The sequence below is a fragment of the Carassius auratus genome, chromosome 5 (genome assembly GCF_003368295.1).
Source record: "Carassius auratus strain Wakin chromosome 5, ASM336829v1, whole genome shotgun sequence".
Classification (NCBI taxonomy): domain Eukaryota; kingdom Metazoa; phylum Chordata; class Actinopteri; order Cypriniformes; family Cyprinidae; genus Carassius; species Carassius auratus.
Window position 1 is genome coordinate 20534829 of NC_039247.1, and position 27906 is coordinate 20562734.

Genomic DNA, 27906 nt, shown 5'->3' on the forward strand with positions numbered 1-27906 from the left:
TATATATATATTTGAAAAAAATAATGGGGCCTAAAATATTGCTGTGGACTGTGGGCCTTAGAATCAAAACAGCTACTAGATTAAGTGTTTTTTTTTTTACTTCCTCTCCTTTTCTTCTGTTCCTCTGATACTTTATACTTTACAAGCGTTAGAGAAAAGTATACTGATACTTTACAAGCGTTGGAGAAGAGAAAACCTAGGAATATTCTCATGGGGCCTATGACAATGTAAGGCCCACTGTGGATCCTCTGCTGCATATAGCTTACTGTTTGAGCCCAAATTTTGTCTCTTTGAATTTAAAGAACAGCCCTGTCTTAATGCAAATCGCTCAAAGAGGAGAAAATCGAATTTTCTCTCATAGAAACCTCAATGAGTCACGCTGTCATTCTCTCTCTCCGTTTCTAAAGAACAATGTGCCAAGATATCTTTAAATAGTCTTTATTAACATTGGGAAATTTAAAACAGAGTTTTCCCACATATAAATACAATCATACTGACAGCGATCTATGTATCATTATACCCATCAGCAGGATGGACTTTTTAAATATTACACTAATATTGTTATTGAAAATCGTAAGGAATCGAGTACATAATTGTATTTGGTAAGTCAACAAACAAAGGAAGATCTTAGTCTTCAAGAAAATCCTGAAAAATGTATAGATACGGGTTATTATAAGGCCAATACGATCCAAAAGCATTACACTGGTCATTGGAGAAATCCAGTTTACCTATAACATGGATCCTGTTCATCGACTGTTTGAGTACCTGACGGATGCATTGAGGTGGCTTGCACTAATCTGGCATACAGACGCTCACACTAATATTGCTCAGTGTATATTACAGGCCTAAAGCATACGCCACATCTACATCTCAAAGTCTGCTAAATGTCAAAAGAGCTTTTTAGGTCAATGGTTGAGTATCCTGAAACTTTGACTGATTGAACTTTGAGGCAGTTTCCATGAAGGGGAAGAGGCAAGCCAATAAGATTTGGCTACAACATATGGCTCTGAACCTCCAGTCTTAAAATACGACTGAAGGTCCAGTCAGTGTAATTCATGTAGTGTCCTCAGCAGCATAAGAAACGTCCATTAACGCCAACAGCCAGGCACAGGAAACCAGCACCTTTAAAAAGTAGGAGCCTATATGCAGCCATGTTCTTTGCAGGCCGCTTATTTCAGGGGAAAATTCAAGGAAACATCGATAAAAGTACAGGTGTGTAGTTGACAATAAAATTCGGCAGGTAGCAGTGTCACTGAAAAGAATGAACCCACCTCAAAAATACAAAATCAAGTGCAAACAAAGGTTAATCATTTTGTGTAAGTGAGTGAAAGAGAGTCCTACAGTTGAAAGTACATCAGACTCTCTAGGCCTGAATCGGACGCTGTGTATTTCGTAAAAGAGGAAAGTTCTGATGCGAGAGGTGGAGGAAGTCTAGCTGTCCTCTATGAGCTTAGCTAGGTTGTCTCTCAGCTCTGTCAGCTCGAAGATCTTTCCATCCAGAATCTCCAGCAGGGTTTTGAGGTTCTTGCGAAGGCTCTCCTGGTCCACTTGACTGGACTCCAGACGTTGCTCCAGATCAGCCAACTGTTCCTCAAGCTCCTTATTCCGCAAGTTTGTCTCCTGTAACACACACCATGTCTCTGAAATCGTTTATGCTTACCAAGGCTGCATTCATTTAGTGAAATATTATTTCAATTTAAATATATATTTATTAATATATTTTTAGTACAGTCCATACCTCTAACTTTTGGGTGAGTTCATCCTTCTGAGTTTGAAGATGCTTTGCATTTTCTACTTCGTCTCTCAAACGCACCATTTCCTATGAAGAACGCACAGGAAAGATGAAAAGAAAGAAACTTAGAATGAAAGAATACATTATATTACGACCATACATAATAACAACAGGTACCTCTTCTTTTGCCTTTAATGTGCACTCGAGCTCCTCTATTGTTTGGTTCAGCTCCGTTTTCTGGGATTTGATCACATTGGTTTGACTACTCTGGCTTTCTAATTCTGAAACCTGCAGACAGGGAAAAAAATAATTAAAATAAACGTTGCTTGTCAAAAATGGTTACAAAGATCTAAACTTTAACGTTGAGAGTGAGAAGTGTATTTTTCCTATGACAGTTCAGCCTTGTTTTTGTGAACTTTATGTAAACGGCTGCAGCAGTAATGACCAATGGAAATACAGACACTAAATTAAATCACTGTCAGTGTGAACACTTCATCAACCTTGTCATAAACCCATGAAGGAATTTACCAGCAGATAATATGTTCATGATATGGAGTCAAAAGTCAACCCTCACCCGACTGTGTAGCCTTTCAGCCTCCTCCTGATAAGCTGCTAGTTGCTGTTTCCATTGTTTGACGTTGGCCGTGGACTCCAGCAGAGCAGCTGTGAGCTTGGCATTGTTGCTCTTTAGTGCTGCGAGCTCTGCTTCCCAGTGTTTGTTGGTTGCCGGGCTGTAGAACAACAACAAATACATTACAAACAAACTTGAATGATTTATATCCTTGATTGTTAATGTCCTGAGACTTGGGATACAATCAAGAGACCAGAGGCCTGTACCATGAAGCTGGGTTAGCTGGCTGGCCCGGTAAGTTTCAGGTTAGTTTGCACCAATCCTGGGTTTTAGGTACCATGTAAGTGGCTTGGCTTTTAGCATCATTCATTGCCATAGTAACTTACTCTCCAAGGATAACTTGCACCGGGGCAGGTTATGTTCTGGGTTAGAGATTTCAAACTGATGGTGGACCAATGAGAGAAGTGACACATGTTTCACAGAAAGTCACTCCCCCAGTTTATCTTGCTCCAAATTAAAGGTCACTAACGTAAAAAAAAAGAACTCTGGCATTAAAGATGATTACTGAGTCATTTTATGATTTATATAATTATTATGATTCATAAGATTAGTATTATTTATCTATTACACACAAGCAATTTTAGTTTAACAGTTGTTATAAATCGTTTATTTAAATTAAATATTAATGTATACAGATCATGTAATATACATAAACTGTAGTATTACACTATTAAAAAAAAAAAAAAAAATCTGACCTTACATGTTTGAGTCTCTATCACTATATATTTTCAAATGTATAAACTAACTTAACAAGTTTCAGTTGTCACTGCACTGATAGAGTAAGATAATTTATTTTATTTGTCATAAATAAAATACAATTTGTTATATTCTTCGATCTCTTAACCTTTAGCAAAACCTTCAACCTTTAGTTTTGAATCTCGCTGGGTCTCTCGCGAGAAGTAAATCAAACTTGCTTTGTGTTGCAAGGCTCGTGATTGGCTGTTCGCCAGTGATGTCACACATTCATGTGCACGCGCTCCATAAACTCAAGATCAAAGCCTGAGGTGACAAAGAAAGTTGATGATCACCATCACGGTACCAACAAAGCCGGATTGGAGAGGTTTGGTTTTGTCAAAATATCAAGTTTTCTAAAACTGAACAGTTGGCTTTTATATTGTCACAGTACAAGTACAAAGTACAACACAAATGATTAAAATATTGTATTAAGTTGAGTTATAGACTAATATAACATTAAAACAATCTAGGGCTGTCAATAGAATGAAATAACTGTTTCATTTGATTATATCTGACCAGTTTTTAAAGAGCAAAATTAAACAGTAATTTCATACATCTTAAAGGGTTACTCTAACCAAAAATGTGACTGTCCCATAGACTGCGAAGTAAACTGCACTGTCAAGGTCCAGAAAAGTGTGAAAGACATTTTTAGAATAATCCATCTGCCATCAGTGGTTCAGCCGTAATTATGAAGCGACGAGAATATGTTTTGTACGCGAAGAAAACAAAAATAATGACTTTATTCAACAATTTGTCTTCTCTGTGTCTCTCTGCATCACCGTAGGGCCATTTTAACACTAAATCCGCTGGATTCAAGCAGCATGTGCTCTTCTGTCTCAGCTGCGCTGCATGGATGTGCTGTTTTCATTCAAATCAAAGCATAAATATGTAGAAAACTTATCTGTGCGTCACGGCTGACACAGAAGAGCATAAGCTGCCGGCATTCTGCAGATGTACTCCAAAATAGCATTATGGTGATGTGGAGAGACACAAAGGAGGCAAATTGCTGAATAAAGTTGTTATTTTTGTTTTCTTTGTATACAAAAAATATTTTCGTCGCTTCATAACATTTCAGGTGAACCAATGATGGCAGAAGGACTATTCTGAGAAGGCTTTTCACACATTTCTGGACCTTGAGGATGTATGTTACTTGGCAGTCTATGGAACAGTCACAAGCTTCCCGGTTTAAAACTGTAGACCATAATGAGGACTGTGTGCTGAAGTGGATGGCAGTTTAACCATGACTGTAAATAAAGCTGGATTCGGGTACGAGAGTTTTTTTTATTTGACCTTTCTATATTTTACCAAGACTTGGACGCAGTTCAAGAGCAATTACCAAGGATTATTGCAAACTCTGTGATCCAAATGCCATGTCATTTGCATAGATATTACACTAAAAAGACTGATGGAATGTGACAGGCTGAAATAGATCAAAGCAGAACGTCACCTGATGATTATAAAGAGACAGAAAGTGTCAAAGAAAGAAGCTAATTCTTTGGTTATGCAATGATCATCTGTCATCAGCCCATCTGTGTTCTTCGTGACGTGACAAACAAAATCAAGCATAAATTTACAACGTGTTCTGATCCTCATGCACTGACTTAAAAAAAAAAAAAAAATCAAATGCTGAAACAGTGATGCTGTCACAGGGCCAGCGAACACATAATCAGTCTCCAAAACACTATGAGGAATCCCATCCGCTGTCATCCTCCTATCATCTTATCACACATCCCACTCCTCAGCCTCCCGCCACACACTCCACCGCAGCTTTACCACGCAACCAGTGCTCAAGACACGTGTAGAGAACCAACACAGAGTCCTCAGCACTGTCGCCTACACTATGGAGCGATGCCAATTCCCCTTTCATCTCCCCCAGTGCTAGCACCTCTGCTGCGGAGGACGTGATCGCCCCCTCCCCAGACCCCCGCTCTGACAGACAACACCTCAACCCACATGCTCCGACTCCTACTGAAGCTGTGACACAACAGGCTGGAGACACACATGGCTATAAAGCACCGCACACAAGGAGAATGAATGTTCGTCTGCAGGAGAAAGAGAGGAGAGAAGATGAGAGCGAAGTCTTTCAGCTTCAAGCTAAGAGAAACAGGGACTTCAGCCTGGTAAGTCAATGAATGTTGTATATTATAGCCTGTTTAAATGTTTGTTCTGTCTTTATTGTTTAATCAAGAATTAAATATAGACTTCTAGATTTAACAGTTAGAATTTTTGAGGCAAAAAAAATTAAGAAGACACTCTAGTCTTGAGGGGAAATTTCACAAAAACATAATAATTGGTTGAGTGTGATCTTATGGACTCTACTATGTAATTAATAGTTTAGTCAACAACCATAATCACCATGGATTGTCATTCTCAGTCTTAAATTGTTTACGTTTATGATGAATACATTGTTTTCATGTAATAAATTATTCTAATTTGAATTCAAGTCTTTCAAGCCTCTCATTTCATTTATAAACTGATATGAATTATCAATCCAAGTGACATTATTTTCAAGGGCCATTGTATACAAGCAGGTGCACAGGAGCATATGGCTGTCAGCTCTACAAAACTACAAAGAACAGCATAATGTCAGTGTGACTGTCCTTCAAAGCTGCTGAATGTGAATCAATAAACAATCTCCATCTGACCGGTCCTCTATTCAGAGCTCCAGCAGCCCAGTTATCAACATGCATATCATTTCAAAGGACTCGCGGTGCCTCTCTGTTAAATGTATACATTTTAGATCACCAATAAAATGGACTGTTTTCCATATGCCACATAAAGAGCAGTCCTTAATGAAGTTTTAAGACTATACTGACTGGCGTGCCACACATTTTGGTGTACGTCTCATATTAAGCCTCACTGTAAATGCGATTCACTACACTGTGGAAACTGCAAAACCAGCCCCTCAAACACTCACTTTAATGTACCGCACAAGACTATGGGTGAGAGAATTACTGTTTGAAGAAATGCCTTCTAATCAATCACCGTGTAATAAAAGCCAAAGCATAACAGATACACTCTAATGGCTAATCTATGACCCATATATACATTTACATATTCATCAAGCCACAGAAGCAGTATTTTTGAAGTCGGGTCATATTTGAGGGAATGAATAGTATTAATTACCTCAAACTCACTCTCACTGATGAACTAATTGCTTATTTTAATATAATATCACAGTGGTATGAATCAGTCTTAGCTAAACTGAAAGATCAATTTGCTTCATCAAGATCACTTACAAACGTCAACCAGTTTTACAGTAAATTCATTGTTAAAAAAAATACAAGTTGGAAAACTTCAGCAAACTGAGAAATTGAAGTGGAATGGCATTTAATGTATTAAATGTTTTCTCAGGTTTACAAACACAACTTCATACAAAAAAGACCATAAAACAATGTCACAAAGGATGGAAAGACTCTCCTTAAAAAACAGTTGCAGGAAAGATCAGAAAACAGTTTCTCTACAAAAGAATTCAAAACACAACATCACAAGAGTTCTGCTGACATAAGTACACACATCCATCTACAGTCATTGTTGCATAAGACTGTATTCAGTGAAAACATTGCAGTCATGTCAAACAGCTGTGAAATGCTGCTATCAGTAGGAGCACACTTGGCAAGTGTTTAGCACGTGCCTGAAAAAAAAAAAAACAAGACAAAAAAAGGCCATATGAATTTGTTCACAAAAATATGAATTCACGTGGACGAGACACAAACCTGTTTAAGGTCACATTGTTAACAAAAAGGTTGTGTTGACTTAACAGTGGGATTTCTGACTCATTTTGCAAAGCCAAACAGACGGGGCCGCCTCCATCTTCAGAAGTCACATTTGCTCTTCGTTGAAAACATGCCACTGTATTATATAATTATGACTTATCTGGACATATTACAGTGAAAAAATATATAGTTATTGATGCATGCTTCTAAAAAGCATGGCAAAAAAAAGTCACAAGATATAGCTGTCTGGAAGGGGACTGCGGTGTGGGTTATTGAATGCGGTTTGGTTCACTGTGCATTTGCATCCAATGATCAGTTAGTATTTTTCAAGTGGCAGGTAAGAGTGAAACATTAACCTGAGATTCTGTAAGAAATGGTGGGATGCTATTTTTGAACCTGCAGCAGAGGATCGCTCAACTAATTTCAAGCATCTAGAGACTTGGGACTCTAAATGTTGAAAAAGCTGAATGCTCATACTGTAAATAAATTCAAAGTGGTATAAAAAAGCGCAATAAACTTGTGATTGTTGTGACACCACTTTTACTTAAAATTTGAAGTAAAATGTTCAGTAGACTAGGATGCATACATTTTAGCATACAAAACACCCTATATTAAAATACAAATATTTTGTCTAAATTAACAAAAAATCAAACACTAAAATCTAAAACCAATTATTTAAACACTACAAGTGAATTTAGGATCACTGCAGAGAAGTGATGTAATGATAAATTGCACCAAATTTGATGAAGAAACAAACTCATCCACACATTGGATGGCCTGAGGGTGAGTAGCAGAGGTAAATATCAAATATAGACTGACGTCAACCCATACCTCGAGTCGATATCTCTAACATCAGCTACAAAACTCAAATGTTTTAAGCAGAAATGAAAAAAATTATTGTATCAAATTGAACTAAAAATCATGTTGTATCATAATTCTGAAAAGATTTCACATTAAGCCCCAGTTACCTGTGTGCAAGGGTCGGTGTGGTTGGGGAAAGATCTGATTGGAGCACAGAATTCGGTGACACGTCAGACAGAGTGACGTCATCGCCAGTGCCGTTGATTCGGCAGAGGTCCGCAGTCACGGGTGGAGTCAGAGGGGAATGAATGTCGGCAGGCGATTCCTGTCAAACACAACAAACCGCTGGGTTAATTGTTACACCCTTTTACATATTCAATACATACTCTTCTTTTACACATATAACCGTTAAGATGCTAATTACAAGGGTGGGGTTTAGGAAAACTACATTTTTCGCAGAGACGAGGGACATCCCTCGGAGCCTGAAATGTTGTGAACAGTCTTTACAGACGTCATTGTGCTATACTGGTTAGACTCTGCTGAGTAGAATTAATCATAAATGGAAAATATACTGATTGCAAAAAACTAATACGGATTAGAATTTTTACAATTATTGTATATTCTCTCCTCGAATGACAGTTTTGAGAGTTTTCGAACAATGGTTTTGAATAAGAGATTATTCAAGCAAACTTCATTCCATGGAAACACAATATGCAATAGGACCACCCTCCAGATATTACGGGACATACCTGAGAGGGTGAACTTGCCAGCTCCATCTTTTCTAGAGACTTCTCCTTGGCCATCCTGGCTGCTTCCTTGTACTCTGCAAATTTCTCTGCAAACTGAGAAGAGAAACAGGTTTTAGTCATCACACACATTTAGTCAGTGGATTTTTAGTGACTGGTGAGTGCTAGTTTGGTGGTCCAGCTGATCAAGCAGCACGATCTTCCTGCTGAAGCTTAATCGATCGAGAAAGGCTTGATGGGCAAGCTAGCTAAGTAAAGCCTGATGCATATAAAAAGCTGTTTATGCTTGTGATTTTTAAGTCTTGATTTTTTAAAGGTGTACGTAGAGACAGAAATAAGGATATCATGTTTATGTGTTAAAACGGATGAACTATTTCAGGGTGGATATGCAGTATCTGTGCTAAAAAAGGAGCAATGGTCACAGTTCCCAATATAGATGGGACTAGAAGGACTGCAGCATTACTCCCTCTGAATATCCGGCAGGGAGATTTCATGTACACTTTTGGGTCAGGTCTATGGTGTTCCATTAATAATGATTAAACATCATCAGATCTTGGGTGAATACAGCTCAGAGAGAGAAGGCTTACAGCAAGAAAACAGAAAACAGACTGATTGACATACTGGGTCAGTCAACAGCCAGCAAGTAATAGTGTGTGAAAGAGTGTGATCCATTACTGTCCCGTGACTCATACTTGTACAAATCTGTTATTGGATACTGGAGTTAGTAAGTTCAGATATAAACTTAAAATGAAGCTAAATTGAAATAACATATCAAAATTAAATAAAAATAAATAAATATTAATAATAATACGTTTTCCTTGGCAACTAACTTAAGTTTTTAAATGACCAAAACTGAAAAAAAAATCTAAATTTAATATATCTCAGCGAGAGAAGGTTTGTAGTATCTCAAACATTTGTTATTAAAGAGACAGTTCACTTATTTAATATGACTGAATTAACCTGACTTAATTTAGTCACATATTATTATTATTAAGGTAAACCTAGTAGAAATAACTCGTTCAGTGCTATTTTATGATGATAGCTATGGTGCTTTGCATTTATTTTTATTATGTTTGTTGTTTTATTTAGCTTTTTTTTATTTTTTTTTATTTTTTTTAAGTTAAACTAGGTAGAAATAACTTGTTCAGTTCTATTTTATGATGCTTTTATGGTGTGTTTTATTTTTCTTGTTATATTATTTATGTATTTATTTACTTCTATGGGGGGACGGTACCCATCACCAGGAGTAACCCGAATATTTTTTAGAAAAATCACATTTTGTGTTCCATAAAATAAAATGACAAGGATCAGAAACATTATTAAGGTGAGTAAAAGAACACAACATTTTCAAAATGACATATAAATAATGGCGCTAATAATTCACTTTTTATAAAGTAAATAAATAGGAGAGTAAGAGTGAGAGAGAATGAAAATGAAAGAGAGAGGAGGAAGACGAGAAGAGGTGGTGAAGTTTTCTACCCCCAGCTCCTGACGATGCATCATCACAATGCAGAGGAGCGAGAGATAGAGGGAGCGAAAGAGAGGAAAGCACTGCACAGAAGAAGCCTCCCACACACTGATGACTGTACAGATCTTCATTAGGGCACAGTGTGTAGGTGTTCCCCAGCTCAGAAACACAGGGGGTGGAAGAGAACGGAAGAAAGGGAGAACAAGACCTCCAGAGACACAGTGAAGAAAATGAAAGATAGCAGGACCAGAGAAAGAGAGAGAGAGAGAAGGAGAGAAAGATTTCCTCCCACCTTGGCCAGATGATGCTCAGAGGAGAAGCCCAGCCCATACACTGTGTTGGCACGGCTGTCTGCCCACTGCCCAAACTTGTGAGATGTCTTTGTGAAGTTCATGTTCGGGGTGATAGTGCTGTTTATTATTGCCTGTGGGGAAAAAAAAGAGAAAAAAAAGCCTGTTAAAAACACAAGCGCACACTACGATGAACAATCTGGCCATGACATGTTTAAAATGAAAGCTTGAGAGAGCAAAAAATACCCTGAATAGGGTCCATAACATGGGCTGACTGTATATTGGGTCAAAACACAGCAAGAACTAGTGTGTGAAAGAGTCTGATCCATTAGTGTCTCATCATATTTGTGCAGATCTGTTATCTGAGTCTATCTTATCTTCAAATATGGCCTTTGATATTTCAAATGTTTGTTATTAGTATTTTAAAATAAAAACTGAAACAAAGATCAAATAAAATTAAAGAGTATAAAATATATTATATTATATTATATTATATTATATTATATTATATTATATTATATAAAGAACTTAAAGTTGAAATACTAAAATTACTTAAACTAAAAAGAAAAGAAAAAGAATTAAGCTGAACAGAAATCTTAAAAACTAAAATGACAAAAGTACATAACAAAATGAAACTAAAATGTGACCCTGGACCACAAAACTACGGAGCCCCGCACATGACACGCAGGAAAAAATATAAGACTAAATCATGTGCACGATTTAATAATTCGTTCCCTCAATGTATTAAAACGTGCACATGATTACTATGGGGTCCCCTATGATTTACTATTGCGTTCACTCGATTTATAAATTGTTAAATTTCAGCCTCTGGATCTGTGTCACAGCTTCCACATGCTCTCAACTCAAAAGCCTACTGGCGCTCGTGATTCTTTAGCTCCGCCCACACGTCACGCCTCTAGGCGCTCGTGTTTTTCAGGGAAAAATCGGTACAGACTATCTTTCTCTTATAAATATAATAAAAATAAAGACTTTTTGGAGTTATGAAGGATGCAGTACTACTCTATAGGTACTCAAGATTAACAGGTATTGAGTGAAAACGAGCATTTCACCCCCCCCTTTAAGTTTTGTGGTGCAGAGTCACAAATTAAAATGAAACCTGTAAATATAAAAAATAAGGTTAATTCAAAATTAATAAATAATAGTATTTCTCAATAATGAAAAAACACTGGATATTCCACCCCCTCGACATTTGCTGATAAAGAAATCATTTCACATTTTTACACAAGTTTTAGGGAAAATTTTTCAAGATTAATTAAAATAGTAATTTTCTCACAAAAATGTTGAAAGTGATAGCTTTTATTAATAAGCTCAAACTATATATAAAATAAAATAAAATAGATTTCACTTAAAAATATTCTCAGAAAAAAAAAGAATAAAGTGGTCTCTGGTGTGTTACCATGGTACAAAAACTATTTACTCCTAAATGTCACATATAGCAGGCTACCTTTTGATAAGGTAAAAGTAACTGTTTTCCTCTGAGAATGAAAGAGCAGAGGATGTGTGGATCATCATGAATGACAGCTATTTCAGCAGAAATCTTTGGTAGTGAGAAGTCTTAAAAATGTTTCAAAAATGTCTAAATGAGATGGTCATGAGGTTTTCAGAAATGTAGGCTCACAAACACGTAACTGCCTTCAGTACATCTCAAGATATTTCCTGCGTTATAAGCCTGTGAAATGTTATTGATGAAATGATGACAGTCACTGGCAGAGAATGTGTTTGTGTGGGTGTGAAACTGAGAGCAAATAAGACGGGAGGAAAGAACTCGAAGGAGAAGGAGAGAGAGGAAAGAGATGCACTGTGAATGTTGCACATATTCTGTGCAACAACTCACATGATTATAATTTGAGCATACAGAGATTCAGGCATTTTCCCAGCAAAATCATATTCTTAATCATCACTAGTTTTCCAGTAGAAAGATCTAAACATCTGTACATAAATGTGTATTAACAGGCAAAATTACATCGATAGCCTTCATGTCATGGTGTTTATCCTGTTCCAGATATTTTGACTTGTTTTAACTAGAATCCTCATACACTCATAGATTTTTGGCAGTGTACTTCTTTAGGATAGGTAACATGGAATAGATGGATGCACAACAGCAATCCATGAAGACTGCATGGATAAAAGGGCTCGAGCGCTCTCATACTCCCACACACTTCCAGAACAAGGGCAAATGGACACACGCAAATGTGTAATTTCACAGCTTCCTGTGTGTGTGTGTGTGTGTGTGTGTGTGTGTGTGTGTGTGTGTGTGTGTGTTTGTGTGACACGTTATACAATCATTCCCTCAGAGAGGTTGGAAGGATGAATGCTGTTCCCTCAGCTCTATACTTCCAGTAGTTATCAATCCCACAGATGTTAACTTACAGAGATAAATGTTAACCTACAGAGCACCACAGTAGAGTTCTGTCATTTAAAATCCCATTCATTTTCAGCTGCACATCCTGTAGATCTTTTAAAACAAACATGCTATGAGCTCCGAGGTTGTTAAGTGATGGTATATGCCCCTGTGGTAACCAGAAACCAGCATGATTTCAATTTCATATCTTATTTTAAGCAATAAATACATCTGGTAAATTACACATAATCCTGAAGAGAGATCCACCAATCATGAAGTTGCTGTTACCATAGCAATGGGAATGACAGCAGCAGCAGAGCTCAGTGATAGTCCACATGTCCACAGTTAATTTTAGTTCTCAGTACTCTGAAACAAGCATCATTACAGACAAATACTCAAATGATCATTACCTGTAAAAAATAAAATATATACAATTATATTTTGATCAATCCTCCACGTAGAGATGACAATGATTACTGGAATTAAATTATCACATGAATAAATTATAAGCATATTAGAATGATTTCTGAAGGATTATGTGACACTGAAGACATCACTCGAATAAAAAAAATCACAATATTACTATATTTACTGTATTTCGATCAAATAAATGCAGCCTTTGAAAGCATAAGAGGCTTCTTTCAAAATTATAAAAAAAACGACCCCAAACTTTTAAATGGTGGTGTTTTTAAATTAACATTCACAATAAGATGAGTAATTAATTCCCTTACAAAAGAAAGAAAGTAAGAAAGAAAGAAAGAAAGAACATTAGGTACCTTCATATTTTTTAATGCTTCATTGTATAGAAACTATTGAGGTATTGTTATGACTGACACAGAACTCTTTATTAAGGACAGTTTTTTATTGCCTATGAAGAAAACGAATGGGGAAAAACTTCTGAATCACTGATGTGCTCTATGCAGACACCTCCATCCAAGTGGATCCCTCAAGGCACATAATCAGTGGTGAAACTGAGCTTTTGGATCACATAAACTAAAAAATTTAATCAACAGCGCTTTCAAATACTATAGCACCTAGAATTGCAGTATAACAAACATAGCATCATGCTAAAAAAAAAAAAACCTCAAGTATAATATAAACAGGTTTTACATGGGCAAGCAACTCATTATTTTCTCTAATCAAATTACTGAACAACTAAACAACTAAACTAAAGGTTTTCTAACAAATCCATGTTAGTGTTTGATAATCTGCATCAGCGTCGGCTGTGCTTAGTGAACACATTAAGTGAAGTAAACCTAATGAAGTGATAAGCATGTTTATGATATGAGTGGAAGTCCAGTTCAGGAACTTCACAGTTTGAGCCTGTTTTCATGCTCTTGTATATGCGCTGCTCAGCTAGCAGAATGCTGTGTATGAAACTGGTATTTGTCTTTATTTTCAGATGCAGACGGCTCGGCGAGAGTCCACGCAGCCTGCTGTATAATCACCCACTTTAGGCTTGTAATTGCATGAGAACAGCTGAAAGCTGTACAGTGGGTGGACAGCAGCAAAGAACAGTGCTAAGTCTAACGTCTCTGTTGGTGGAAGAAGCTGTCCGTTTCGTGCCACTTTTGTAATCTGTCAGGGTTTAATATAGGGCAAAGTGTCACAATCATGGTCTAGAGTTTAGCAATGCAAGTTTTCTGGATTTTTACTTTACAAATTACAGACATGGCTGATTTGCACGGGATTCAGATCACAGACGACCTCCGTAATTCTTTTATATAATTTAAATAGTATTTTCTCGTAAAAAGAATAATCTTTGTTTTATTTACTATAATACTCAAAGTAAAAAAAAAATGCCGTACTGTGTTAATATGGAGGAATTTTCCATATAGATTTTTAAAACTTTGCAGTGTTTTCAGTTTAATAATGTCTGCCAGGACCTTATCTGTTTTTCTACATATTTTCTTTTCAAAAGGTATATAAAATCTACAAAATGTAAGATACCATTTTAAAATATCCTCATGTTATGCTGTGGTCATTTTGACCCAGAGAAGATTTCCTTCTTCATGAAAATGCTAGTTGACGCTATCGCACTGGACTAAAATCGACTTTGCTCACACAGGGTAAAACAGATTCTCCAAAAAAAAATCATAATTTTTGTACTTTGTTAAGATTTTTTATTTTTATTTTTTTACAACTTTGTTACTCTTGCGGTGTTCAAAAATGACTGGCCTACTACAAATTGCTGTCTAAATTGGTCGATATGCTATTTTATTACCTAATACTGGATTCAATCTTTTTATCAACTTGTTTTATTTCAGTTAGCCCAGGTTTGTTTTTGTTTTGCTGTAACTTTATTTGAGCAAAAACTGTCAAGTGAAGTTTTATTTAAGATAATGTGAATAGCACTCAGTGGATAGACACCTTACTGCTGGCTGTGCTACTGCCTATTACAGGTCAATATTGGTTCAGATAAGGACAAGTCTTTAGTGACAAGTCCCTGTCATTCAGAGAGACAGGACCACAATCAGCTGTGCCATACAGAAGTAAGGGAAGAATAAACTGCATAGGGGTAAAGGGAGAAAACACAGACATTGTCAGAACTTTAATATCATGTCAGGCTTAACATGAGCTCTTCGATCAATGTAGCATCCTGCTAATACCTTCAGCCACTGTGAGCCTTAACTAATATTCCCTTCAGGGCTCCGACTTGACTTAAGATCAGACTATAATTACAGCTGCTGCGCTGACCCCATTCCCTGCCCCAGTCTTATAAAGAACAGTAACATTTAAAGGCATTAAGATTCTGCATGCAACTGTGGATCTCAATATTTTGTAATACCACTACCTAATTTCTCTGCAAAAATGTATGGGGGTGAGATTATATCAAAAGATAAAACATAGTACTTTGATGATACTAAATTGTTACCATATTTATGTACCCTTGTGTACATAAATGTGTACACACCCTTATTACATGTACCATTAAATAATTACTTTTCACATTCACTTAGGCTTTTAAATGTATTTTTCATGATATCTAATATTCTTTTCAGAGACGTATTGACCGTGTGACACATAGTGTCTGCAGTGGGCCATTCGTTTATCAAGGCTTTCTACATTTTTTAATTCATTGTGCAATGGAACAAACAGAATCTTATTTAGAAATTAAAAACATGCTCATCACAGAAGAGGCGCATTCAAGTCACTGCAGCTTTAACTTGCATTTCAGTGTATTTTTGAATAAATGATAGACCTGGACAAAAAAAATGAATGATAGTTTTCACATGACGTCACACACTCATAGGAGCACCCACCTGGCGGGCAAAATGGGTGAAGCTTTGCTCCACTGACTGCCAGTTATTTTCACGCAGTTTTCATTAAGTAGTAATGTAGTAAAACGCAGGTATCAAAAGGAGAAATTCAGTAAACACCTTATTGTTTATGTATATTTTTTACATGCAAGAATAAAGTTTCATGTTAAATGGTTTCCCATAGAAAACCATTAAAAGAAAAACACAACCATTAAGTGGATTGTGTCCATAGTCCGATCTCATCTGCGATTACTGGATTAGATCTTTTAGTATTACTGTTTTAAATATATTAAGGCACTTTAATTGTTTTAAGAAGGTTTGTTGCACTGTTTAATGATTTAAATATTGCCGCGGGTGCTTAATATGGATTGCAAATGGCCAAAACTTGCATCATGTTCACATACCTTTGTTTTATTCTTTTGAGAGGTGATCTAAATATTTACTGCTGTGAAACAGATGGAAAATTGATAGGCTTGTGCTGCAGTTCTATGGATGTTTTGCCCTTGAGGTCTTTGAGCCAGTCACATGACTGAAATCTATCAATTGTTGACCTTATGGTATGTTTAAGGCCTACCCAAACTCAATATGGATCAAACAGGATCAGCTGCTGATAAACAGTGTATGCTTGGTTGTGTAGGTGTCACAGTGCAAAGTGCACTGGTTCACATGTTATTTCTGTCTCTGAAACCAAAAGCTAAGGGGAGGGTTGAACAACTCAGCTCACAAGCACATTCAGACATACTGTGGGCTATTTTAAATCCTCCTCTGCTGAAGCTTCGTAACTGCCGTAGGAATATGGTTATGACTGCACATGAAACATTCCATGTGATTGGCTTTCAAATCATACAATATTTGTGAGATTTTGGTGTAATGGTTAAAAGCAATAGTTGAAGTGTATCCACTCCTGCAGGAGCAATGCTTGCGACTCATAAGTTAATTGTGTCCAAGGGTTTGTGATTTGGTGTTCAAAACCATATGGCTGACATCAACAGCGAGATTTCAGAACAATGCTGGATGTACATGATCTGCAGTGGTCTAATTCCAAGTAGTGTGGACAATTACATAATCTACATCAAAATAAATGGGTAAAACCATGAAAGCCTTAGAGTAAACAGTCTACAGTAAGATGGATGGACTTACTCTAGCTGATGTAGAGTCGCTTCTACTGTCTGTTGATGTTTCCTGGATTATTTGGCCATTACATCCACTGTTTAACCCTGCACAGCAGTGACCAATTCAAGTGCATGCTGCTCTCCACAGAGAGAGTGAATTTATCCACTTCTATCCAAGGAAATATGTTTGATCGCAATCTCTAACAGATCAGTCCTGCGCATATTTCAATCTCTTGAGCACAAAAGAGTCCTCCTAATTTAACTGATGCATCAAACTCACATTCTGTTTTTGAAATTTGGAAAGCATTATCAGATGCTATTCCTGGACAGAAGATAACCTGTTTATCTCCACCAAGTCCTTTGCAGTCCTTTACACTCTTTAAAATAAAGGTTCTAAAAGGGCGGTTTACAGTAGCCGTGTTTACATGGACCCTACTAATCCGATCGTAATAGCAATAGAAGCACAATCAGAATAAAAAAGTCACATGTAAACAGGTTAATCGGATTTAATTGGCCAGATCCGACTAAAATTTCAATCGGATTGTAAGGGGTGGTTTGTGCCTTTTGTAAATCCGTGCGAGAGAACATGTAAACACTTGATCGGATTGAAAATTGAAACTGGAAATTACTGCGCATGCAAAGTGACGTAGAAATAGCGTAATGACGTATGGTAAGCGGAACAACTGTTGTATAAAGTGTCATATATAAGTATCCCGTCATTATAAAACTCCCCTTTCACTCAGAATCCGTAACAAAATTCCACCAGTGTCCTTGTTCAAGACTCTCATCAACAAACGACTGGTTTTGGGTGTGGGAAGGGGCACTTTCACTACTTTTTTTTAAGTAAGCACTGCACAACAATTTATGTGCTGGTTGTTACCTAATTAGAAAATGAAGTAGATAAATATCACGTGTGCTTTTTAAAACTGCATGAGACAACAGCGGGAAAGTCTGTATATTCACGCAGCGTGCACATGTCAAAAGAGTAAATCCGATCAGAAGCTTGTGACATATAAACATGCATTTCAACCCGATTACTTTATTTAGCATTCATGTAAACACTACGTTCAAATTCATCAATCAGAATTAATTCATTCCAATGGAAGCAAAAAGTGTCCATATAAACACACCTAGTGATGCCATAAAATAAACATTTGTGTGAAATGGAAAGGTTCCATGGAAAATAAAGTTTCTTCATAGAACAAACTTTCTTTTTAAGAGTGTAGTACCAAAAAACATGAACAAAAAAAAATAAAAATAAAAACATCACATTACCTTAGATCCGTCCAAGCTGATGATCCTGTACACGTTCCTGGTACTGTCATAGAAGTAAGATACAGTGACCGCATGCTTGCTGGTGGGCATCCAGTTCTTTTTAGTGTTGGGGTCTATCTGGAAGACGTGTGCCCGGGTGCTGTAGATGGGCTGCTCCCTGAAAGGCAGGAAGAAAAAGTGGTGAACCTCTTTGTGCCTGAGCACCGTCGTCTCTCCAATTCCTCCTGGTGCACAGGAACGGCCCGGTAGCCGGATCACCATTTCTTTACCCTCCATCTTGCTGCTGATCACTACTGTTTGAACCCAGGTGGAAACCTGGGTCTGTCCTAACCAGTCAGACACATTGGTGCCCTGCTACCAGTGCAAGGCGGCCATCCAACGCCCTGCTGATATGGAAATGCCAGCTGTTTGCCTGAGGCCGTGTGGGACGGACACTAAATATAGTCAGGGACGCAGTAATCTGTGCAGTCCCAACCCTATTGACCTCATCTTTGCTGTTGGAAGTATGTTCGCACACATTGGACCACACTTAAAGCATATCAGTGCTCTTTTCCCACACAGCCTAGCTCTAATAATTGAACACAGATGAAGGTAACATAAATACTAGGTGTGCATGACTTATTTTAGTCTAAGAGCATGAGTGGATTTCATAAACACCCCAGTCAAGTTTTCCAATGCTGCATTTCAAGGTTGCGTTAACAACACCAACAATACACAAAGATAGTGTATGCAAAAAAGGAAGTTATTTTTTCATTTACTCACCCTCATGTTTAAGCCTGTATGACTTTATTTCTCTGCAACACAAAAGATGATATTTTAGAGAAGGTTTCAAATATTTTTGCCTACAAAAGTCAGCGGGGTCCAAAACAACACTCCATTTACTTTCATTGTACGAACAACTAAAAACACCAAGACATTTCTCAGTATATCTTCTTTTGTGTTCAGCAGAGGAAATAAATTCATACAGGTATGGAACGACATGAGGGTGTGTAAATTATAATAGAATTGTCATTTTTGTGTGAACTATCCCTTTAAGAAATTAGTCATCTTGGAGGCCATGCACAATGCAATTTTTTGGGTGAACATTATCATTCCCTTTGGCAACGAAAAAAAACAGAAAAGCACATGGACCACAAGCAGGATGGAATAATTACTCTCTATAATAATAGGCAATCATCACGAAAGAGAACAAAGGAACACGGGATTCCCAGTCAGATAAGCTGTCTCATTCTGAACTTTTCTCATTCTTCTCAATACAATTAAACATTTATCCTCATTCCAAGTGATACATACATGTCATCAGCAATTACCATTCACAGCCAAAGCTGAACTGTGACACTTCTCAGTAAGGTTCAACTCGGTATCACAAATTAACAAACTCTTTTTCCAGCATTTATTATCAGTTAAAGGTACACTATAGAAAATCTTCGGGGTAAACATTTAACATTTTCCAAATTGAGCAAGTACTGTATATTATAAATTAGCGAATAAAAGTATTCTTGCCATACTCTGATTTACTATGGCAAGCTAATGATGATTTTTAAGTTGGGATTTTGGAAAATTTCAGGTTTACTTCATTCAGTAGCGAAGCACAAAACAACTTTGCAAGTGTTTTGCATACATAAACACAATATGCCGTGCATATTTAAAGTTTTTCCACCTAATTTTTTAACACAGAAGTAGGCCATTTCTTGTGTATGTCCGAGCCACTTAGAATAAAAGTAACTTAGAATAAAAACATGCAATCTAATTCTCAATTATTGGCACCACAAATGCTACATTTAATAATATGATAACAAATACCAGTTTGCAACATCAAGCATTTTTTTGTGTTTCTAAAATAACAAAAAGTGGATGACACCAGAAGCCTCGTAGAAGTAAAAGATGGGCATAACCACTCTTAAAGGTCCCGTTCTTCATGATCCCATGTTTTAAACTTTAGTTAGTGTGTAATGTTGTTGTTAAAATTGTAATGTTTTAAAATTGTCGGCCGATTTTCCAAACCTGAGAGACCCCACACACGGCGATAAAAAATAACGGGTCTAACAGTGGTGTGCAGCCACACAGCAATATCAACACATCACACACGAAACCGATTTGAGCTCCCGAGCATTCCCAGGTCAGACGGGAAATCTCGCAAAATCCCTCGAGATCAAACGTGACTTTAGAGTAAACAATCATGGCGGACGAAGAGGATGCAGTGGCCATAGTTTGTGCTTTGTTTTTAACGGAAAAAAACATAAGAAAAACAAGAAAAGGCGATGGTCAAAGAAGTGGAGACAACACGAGCATGGACTATACTTGCTATATCATAATATGGAGATAAGTTGTTGTTTTATCTCATAGAAATGTTGTTAAGTACTACACAGATTAATAACCGTTGAAATAAACGTTCATATATTCGTTTCCATGTACTCTGGTGGACTGTAGTTGTGGATGTAGTTATGCCCATCGACTTTATTTGTATTTGTTATATTTGTTATATTATATATGCCGGCTGTTTTGATTTTGTTTCCCGGTACCTCGTCACCTCGCTTTCTGATTGGCTACACGCCACAGTCCACAGGCTGCGTGATTGTTTGTCCTCGGGGGACACCACACACGAGAAGAAATCGGGCCAAATAAATCCAACATGTTGGATATCCCCGATTTGAGATCGGAGCAGTCCCAACATTCTTCTGAGCAGAGGAGAGCAGTCTAAACACACCACACACGGCAGGAATATTTGATCAGATTATTTTACGATAATCGGAGCATCCTAAGATTGTCGGAAGGGGTGAATCGGGGGTAAAATCGGCCTAATTATCCTGCCGTGTGAACCAGCCTTAACCTCCGCCCACATCAATACACAAAAAGGGGGCGTGGTGCTCCAACGGAGAAGAGGAAGAGCTGCGTTTGTGTTTGTCGCCATGTCATTGAAACGCTGTTATTTTCATCTCCGAGTCCAATCATCTTTGTTTGGCCTTCCCAGGGACACTGTACTTGGAGATTAATGGTTACAATTTATGTTTAACTCATTTCCCGAAAATTATAATCCAGATGTAAAACTATGTGCAGCACATTCTGCTGAGGATAGCTTCCTCAATCTCAATCAGTTTAATGCGTGCGCTTAACAGTTTCTTTAACTTATTACACAAAGGGCAACGCTGTTTAGCTTTGTTAACTAGATGTTAGAGCTGTGCAAAAAAATCGAATGCGATTTTCATGCGCATCTCGTCAGTGATTATAAGTACATCTCCAGCAGTTTTCAGCTGCTGTTGAATCACAACACAGGAACAGCTGGTACAATCAGAACTCATCACGTATTTCTGAAGGAGGGACTTTATAGAACAAGGAAGTCATCAGACCTTTTTTATGACAGTGAAAACAGCGGTATACAGATAGGTGAATTGTGTGAAAAATACTGTGTTTTTTTACACGCGAAACATTACCATATGTTATATTACACACTGTAAACTCATTCAAAGCGAGTAGGTGAAACAAATCAAATCAAGACAACCTGTATGAGGAGCGACTAGGTCACAGAGGACATGAACACCACAAAACCGTGACAACGAGTCTAGAAGACAAGAGTGGGCGAAGGGATGGTGACCAGTGACCAGAGACAACAAAGATGAGAGGAGATGATGAATGGATGGAAAATGGAGCAAGCAGGACTTGGTCAATGACTGTCCAAGGTGGAGCCGGATGGACAAGGGAGCCCGGTGTAGCCCATGGGATGGTGGGCCACGATGGAAATGAGTGAGTTAGCTGATGGATCAGAGGTCCAAGATGGAGTCAGGGATCCTGTGGCTGGAGGCAGAGACAGGGGAGCCTCGTGCCAAGGCGAAGCTGATGGTAGGAATCCCCGATGTGGAGATTCAGTAGGTTCAGGGACAGGGCTGGATGAAACCAGCTAATAATTCAATAGATTCATGACTGAGAGTAACCAGCGAAAACTCAGAATATTCAGGACTGGACAAATCCAGCAAAGATTCAATAAATAAATGGCTGGCTAGAACCATAGCAGACTGACAGGGCTAGGCAGAGATGAAGGAAATAAACCTGGTCAGACTCTGCGCTGTGTCCTCCTCTAGCACTTTGGTCACGGTGGGCTCTGGCTCTGCATCTGCAGTCGGCTCTAGTGATACTGAAGTGATAGTCTCGATGGTGGAAGTGCAGGCTGGACTCTGGTTTGGGAGTTGGACTGGTGAGATCCTCGTCGGCATCGAAGATGGTGAGTGGTGAATCACTGCTTATGAGCACCCACTCCACAAAAGCCGCGAGGTTCCCCTGAGGACCTTCCCTGGACAATCTAGCCTTTGTGGAATTATTATTAAAGTGCCATGTGAAATAAAATGTGATCAGACATTAATCTGGGTAATGAAAATGGTAAGCACGGTCCAAAAGTCCTACGTATGGTCCTCAAGGTACTGTTCCCCCTGCTCCGGCAGGAGGAGAAGAATGGCAGGTTGGTCCATAAGGAAAAAAACACACTGTCACACTATTGTTTGTAATAATCCAACAGGCAGAGAAGATGAAGAAGAAGAGTTTAACATCTTTTAATTATCCAAATAACAGGGCAAAATCAACACATACTGTACATGCTAGCACAAACTGACAAGACCAGAGGGCAAAATAATTAAGGGCTTAACTGATAACGGGCAGATAAAACAAATCAATCAAGACACATGAGGAGAAACTAGGTCACAGATGACATGAACACAACAAAACCATGACCTTGGATCTATTCAATTGTTGTTGATTGGATTTTAAAATGTGGGCATTGCACTATTAAAAATAAAGTTCCTTCCTTTACATTCACTGAACCTTTCCACTGCACAGAGAGTTCTGTATAGTGGAAAAATAATCTTTAGATGTTTAAATGTTCTTCACAGTAAGACAAAAATACTATTACAATTTTAAGAACTGTTCATTGAAATGTTCTTAAGGGGGGAGAAATCCGGCCACCCTTTTGGAATCATTATTTTTAGGAGTGTAGGAAGTAACATTACAATAAAGCATGCTCACTGGCCCTTCCCCAACATACTACTCTAAAACCAACTGGCCTCTGATCAATATCAAAGCTCATCTGTCTTGACTACTGTATACTCAGTCATCAGCAGATGGAGCTTTTCCATACCATTCCCATAACCTACACTCCTCTGACCCAATTCCACAGATTACACCCTTCAAATCCCAGAAAGAATCGCAATCAATCCCAATAAATTCCATCCTACTTATTCAAATATAGGATCAGAAGTGGGAAGCATAGAATGTAGAAAGGGGGAAAATATCCCAAACACAGATACAGATGGTTTGTTGCTTATAGTCCTAGGATAATTAATCACCATATTCAATTACATTAGCGTGCTTCTAATCAGCTGCTGCTGGGATGATGTGCAGGAATCTGAAAAAGGAAGACGAAAGAGGAGAAGCAGGGAGAGCATAGTTGGGGTGGAGGACAGAGAGAGCTGAGGAGGGTGAGTATGGAGAAGTGCTTTCACTGCATCATGGAGGTGGAAAATCTCTGAAGAGCATCAAAGGCTCAATGCATAATTAACATTTAAATTCTATTAAAATACAGTTGCAGTCACCATACATGGGTGTATGGGCTTTTTTGTCCATAGGGTCATAACCATTAAAACATAATAATATAAAATATGTTTATATTGTGAAAGCAGCTCATTAGCTGAGATGAATACTTTGCATATTGTACTCTGTTCTGACTTGAACTTTGAAGTTAATATACAAATGCCAAGTGCAAGGAGGACAAGTAAAGGAATTGAATTACAGGCATCCTTGAGGAAACAATAAAACAGTAAATAGTCTCCACATTAGAGAAAATTACTTAAAATGTGTGTTGATGTTTATAAATGAATATGCCTATGAACTTGTTTGGATACCAATTTTTATAAAACAGTTTCTTATTATAAATATTTTTGTGACAAACATACTTGGTATCATTCATAAATAATAATCAAATATATATTTATTAAAGTACAATAAAAATGCTTACAATTGTAATAATATTCTGTGATTGATGTGCATTAATTAATGCTTTATTTTTTTATGACTGAAGTGAATAATAATTTGTATATACTGTTCTTGACCAGTATATAATCTGTCACACATAACGTATTCAGTTATTAGCAAAAATGATGTTAAAATGTTGTATTTTTATAGTAGCCAACAGTATAAGCGACAGGATTTTCACATCTTGCTTGGTAAGATTTTTGCATTTCATGTTTCATCAATTCATGGTTAAATGCCAACCACCCACACAGAAAAAATAGGATGGTAGAACAACCTGGATTTATAAAAGGAAAATGAACGCTCAATTTCATTATGAATGTTTCTGAAAGCACAAACCCTTAGAGCAATCTTAGAAAATGTGGATCACTTAATGTAGTTACAAGCAACTAAATAATTCTTTGCTTAGTTTGAACACAGTGATCATACAATCCATTGAATTCAAGAGTCAAAAGTATTTCAAAGCTAAGACTGTACAATGTTAAATGTAAGTGATAGTCAATTATATAAGGAATCAAACATAGCCCAGCTTTATATTAACATCAGCACAAAAGTGAGATGATTTCTCACTACCCACCTTCAACCCACCACCATCCAGAGCTAGCAGTCTATTTCATCCACTCCTTACTGAACATCTGTCTTTCTGGCCAAATAATGTCACCAAATCACAAAATTACAATTTTTAATGTGACGCAAAATTTTCATCAGACAAAAATACAAAGGCACAAAGGTGCTCGGTGGAATGGTTTTGAGGGAAAGAACTACAAACTAAAATCTATTTAATTTTAATAAGTTGTTGATTATATCTATAAACAATATATTTTTTTTACGTTTATTGCAAAATATGCATGTGTGTGTGTGTGTGTGTGTATATATATAATGGTATTTTTATGCTTTTGTAGAGTCAAAAACTTACATAGAACACCTTTTGTGTTTTAAGAGCTTGGGGAGACCGACTCGACTACATCGAGAGATCAGTGAAGTCAGTGAGATCCATGCTCTTTTGGTGTGATTTGTTGACTCTCTGATTGGTGAAATATTCTGTACGCATTATGGGTGATGACGTATTTCACCATGAATTCCACTTTTAAATAAAATTATGTTGAAATAATGCAAACAGATGGCTTCAACAAAGGCATATACCATCGATTAACAACCTCATAGCTCACAGTAGGTCTGTCTTCAAGTTACTGTTAAAAGACCACACTCTATTACCCCCACTCCTGCCCTAATAACAGATGTTCAGTAATGTTAGCAAGCATACTACATAACAGTCAAACACTTTACAGCATGTAGTAAATTGAATTGTGCTGCTGAATTGAATAGGAAGTGGGAATATTTTTCTCCAGAGTAATAGACTCCCTGAACAGCCCTTGAATCTTTCAATGGTGATAATTTAATTAAGAATGAAGAAGACTTGCTTTAAAGCAATTAAAGATTTTTTTTTTTAATCTTTAATTAAATAATATGCTTTTCCACCACAAGGAATCAATCAATTATGTGATAAAACATTTCAAATTAAAACTTACAGACACTGATCAAAGACTACCCTGGGAAAATCTTTAAGAGTCTAATTTTTAAATAACTTCATACGGGCAATGAAAAGATTTTAGGTCATTCAGACCGAGACAAATAGAAAGCAGAAAAACCCTTTAAGCACCCAAGTTTAAATAGCCATGTATATGGTCACCTTTATTTAAAATCTATATTTTAGGTCAGCCTCCAGCCCAGCTTTGAAATGTTCATGTACGGATATATCAGATGCCATCACCAATATCAGCTCCAAAATTACATTGATCAGGCTGAGCCATTCAGCGATGCTCTGCTGAAATGTAGATTATGTAAGAATGACGAGATTAAAGGCCTTTGGCACTGCAGCACATCACTATATGAAATTAGCTAATGTTCATTCTCATTCAGAGTCCAAGCTTGTTATCATTCACAAAAAAAAAAAAAAAAAAAAAAAAAACAATATCATAGTTCATACACAGCTGACCAACAGACTAATCTCAGTGGTCAAAAAATGGCTGCCACTATCATATACATATATGCTTAACATTTTAGTGTGTGTGGGTATGTATGATATTTTAATACAAAATGCACATAATTATATTCATTCCATAATTATATGTTATACAAATTCATTTTCAAATTCATACATTCCTATGCAGACTATAATGGACACTAAAGGCGTTCATGAACATGAATAGCTGCTCTTACATTCTGCCCTGTCTACATAACACCGGTGATAAAACAATCATGCTCTGAGCTGCCAATTTCTATAATACGTTTCACTATTTACAAGCACCTTACCCCATGTCGCTATTTTTCCCTCCTGAGACGAGATGCGATTTGTTGATTACCGAGCTTCTTCTTCCAGCTGAATGTGTCGGTTGTGGATGCGGTGCGCGCGCTCAGTCACATTATGAGCAGCGGCATTCCGCGGCTCTCATCACGCGCGCTGTATGTAGGCTGTCTGCTGTCAGATGCACTGAATGGATCCCACGGCGAATTGCCCACTAATACTGGCCAATTTCAGCTAGTTTGGCACACGATGGGCTCACCTCGCATCTCCGCGATTCGTAAGCACCTTTATGGTAATTTTGAAGAGCGCGAGGTAACGATAGCGCAGGAGTGAATCAAGAGCCGCTGCCTCCCTCTCGGTGGGCGTGTGGCTCTAAAGATGAATCTACTGTACTACTGTCAATCTATGGTCATAATAAATACCACACAATATCCCACAACAACGCCCCCTAGCACGCTCAAAGGATAAGACGATCATCATTATTACTCATATTCGTAACAAATAACGATAATTAGCCTGTCATTGTCATAATTTTCTGAAAATGACTTCTGTCTAGTTAAAATTATGAAAATATCGTATGAGAAATTAAGAGTTATCCTTTCGTTTCTGACATATAAAAAATGGTTTACTCCAACTGTAATAAGGGTAATTACTATTTTAATTAGCATTTAATTTTTTTTAAATCGGTTTTTATTTCATTTAATTTTTACTCATAATTTGAAAAATATTACGGACAAGTATCTTCAAGTAATGTTTACCAACATGCTCATTTTTACTCAGTCCATAGGAATTAAGAAAAAGAAACAAATTACAGGCCTTCCGTGTTTGCCTACAGATTGACTCCAAGGCGAAACAGTTATATTCATTTTCCCCCTTACATATAAATATGTTTCTACCATCCCATGTCAATAATTTCATCCCCCCGGGACTTTTATTTTAAAGTCAGAGGTGAGCGTGCGCAACAACCGCAATATCCCGGAAACAGAGGATATTAATATTATGGTGTTTTAATATTTTTACACACACTTAAACTCTTCTACCAAACCTGCCAGCTCCACCTGTGAATTCAGTTTTTTTTTTTTCAGATGTTACATAGAACAATCGAAAGCAAATATTACAGTTTTTTTTTTTTTTTGGTCGTTAACAGTTATTCTTCTGGAAGCTAGTAAACTGTTGTGATGTTGTATCGCTTTTCGGCAAATCCTCAATTTACATTTTTTACGGAACACTGTAAAGGCAACAGGGTTGTCAGTATAATTTGTTTCTGTCAAGATGCTTTATCACTTTGCAAAGAACGTTTATTGATTTTCCCCCTTACATTTTTAATGTTTGGAAGTGACAATAAAAAAAGTCACAGAAATCGTTATAATGACATATATATATATATATATATATATATATATATATATATATATATATATATATATATATATATATATATATATATAAAAATCTGTTTTC

At 37.2% G+C, this 27906-nt stretch overlaps 1 protein-coding gene across 2 annotated transcripts; it reads right to left on the reverse strand.

The window, feature by feature from the left end:
- Nucleotides 1-422: 422 nt before the first annotated feature.
- LOC113080413 (homer protein homolog 1-like) lies at nt 423-26828 on the reverse strand. Of its 2 annotated transcripts, XM_026252597.1 has the most exons (9): nt 26454-26828; nt 18129-18285; nt 10122-10253; nt 8365-8457; nt 7783-7940; nt 2307-2463; nt 1910-2020; nt 1739-1819; nt 423-1620 (listed from the first exon to the last, which is right to left on the reverse strand). In XM_026252597.1, the coding sequence occupies exons 1-9, from the start codon at nt 26456-26458 to the stop codon at nt 1432-1434; spliced, it is 1083 nt and encodes a 360-aa protein (XP_026108382.1). In that variant the 5' UTR covers nt 26459-26828; the 3' UTR covers nt 423-1431. The 2 variants fall into 2 exon arrangements, with proteins under 2 accessions (XP_026108382.1, XP_026108375.1); XM_026252590.1 differs by lacking the exon at nt 26454-26828 and having other exon boundaries at nt 18129-18561.
- Between the last annotated feature and the right edge of the window lie 1078 nt (nt 26829-27906).

Coding starts and splice junctions, on each gene's coding strand:
- LOC113080413 (XM_026252590.1), bottom strand. CDS start 18,404: ATGGAGGGTAAAGAAATGGTGATCCGGCTACCGGGCCGTTCCTGTGCA. Junction 2,021..2,306: donor CTGAAAGGCTACACAGTCGG/GTGAGGGTTGAC, acceptor CCCTGTCTGCAG/GTTTCAGAATTAGAAAGCCA. Junction 1,621..1,738: donor AACTCACCCAAAAGTTAGAG/GTATGGACTGTA, acceptor TGTGTGTTACAG/GAGACAAACTTGCGGAATAA.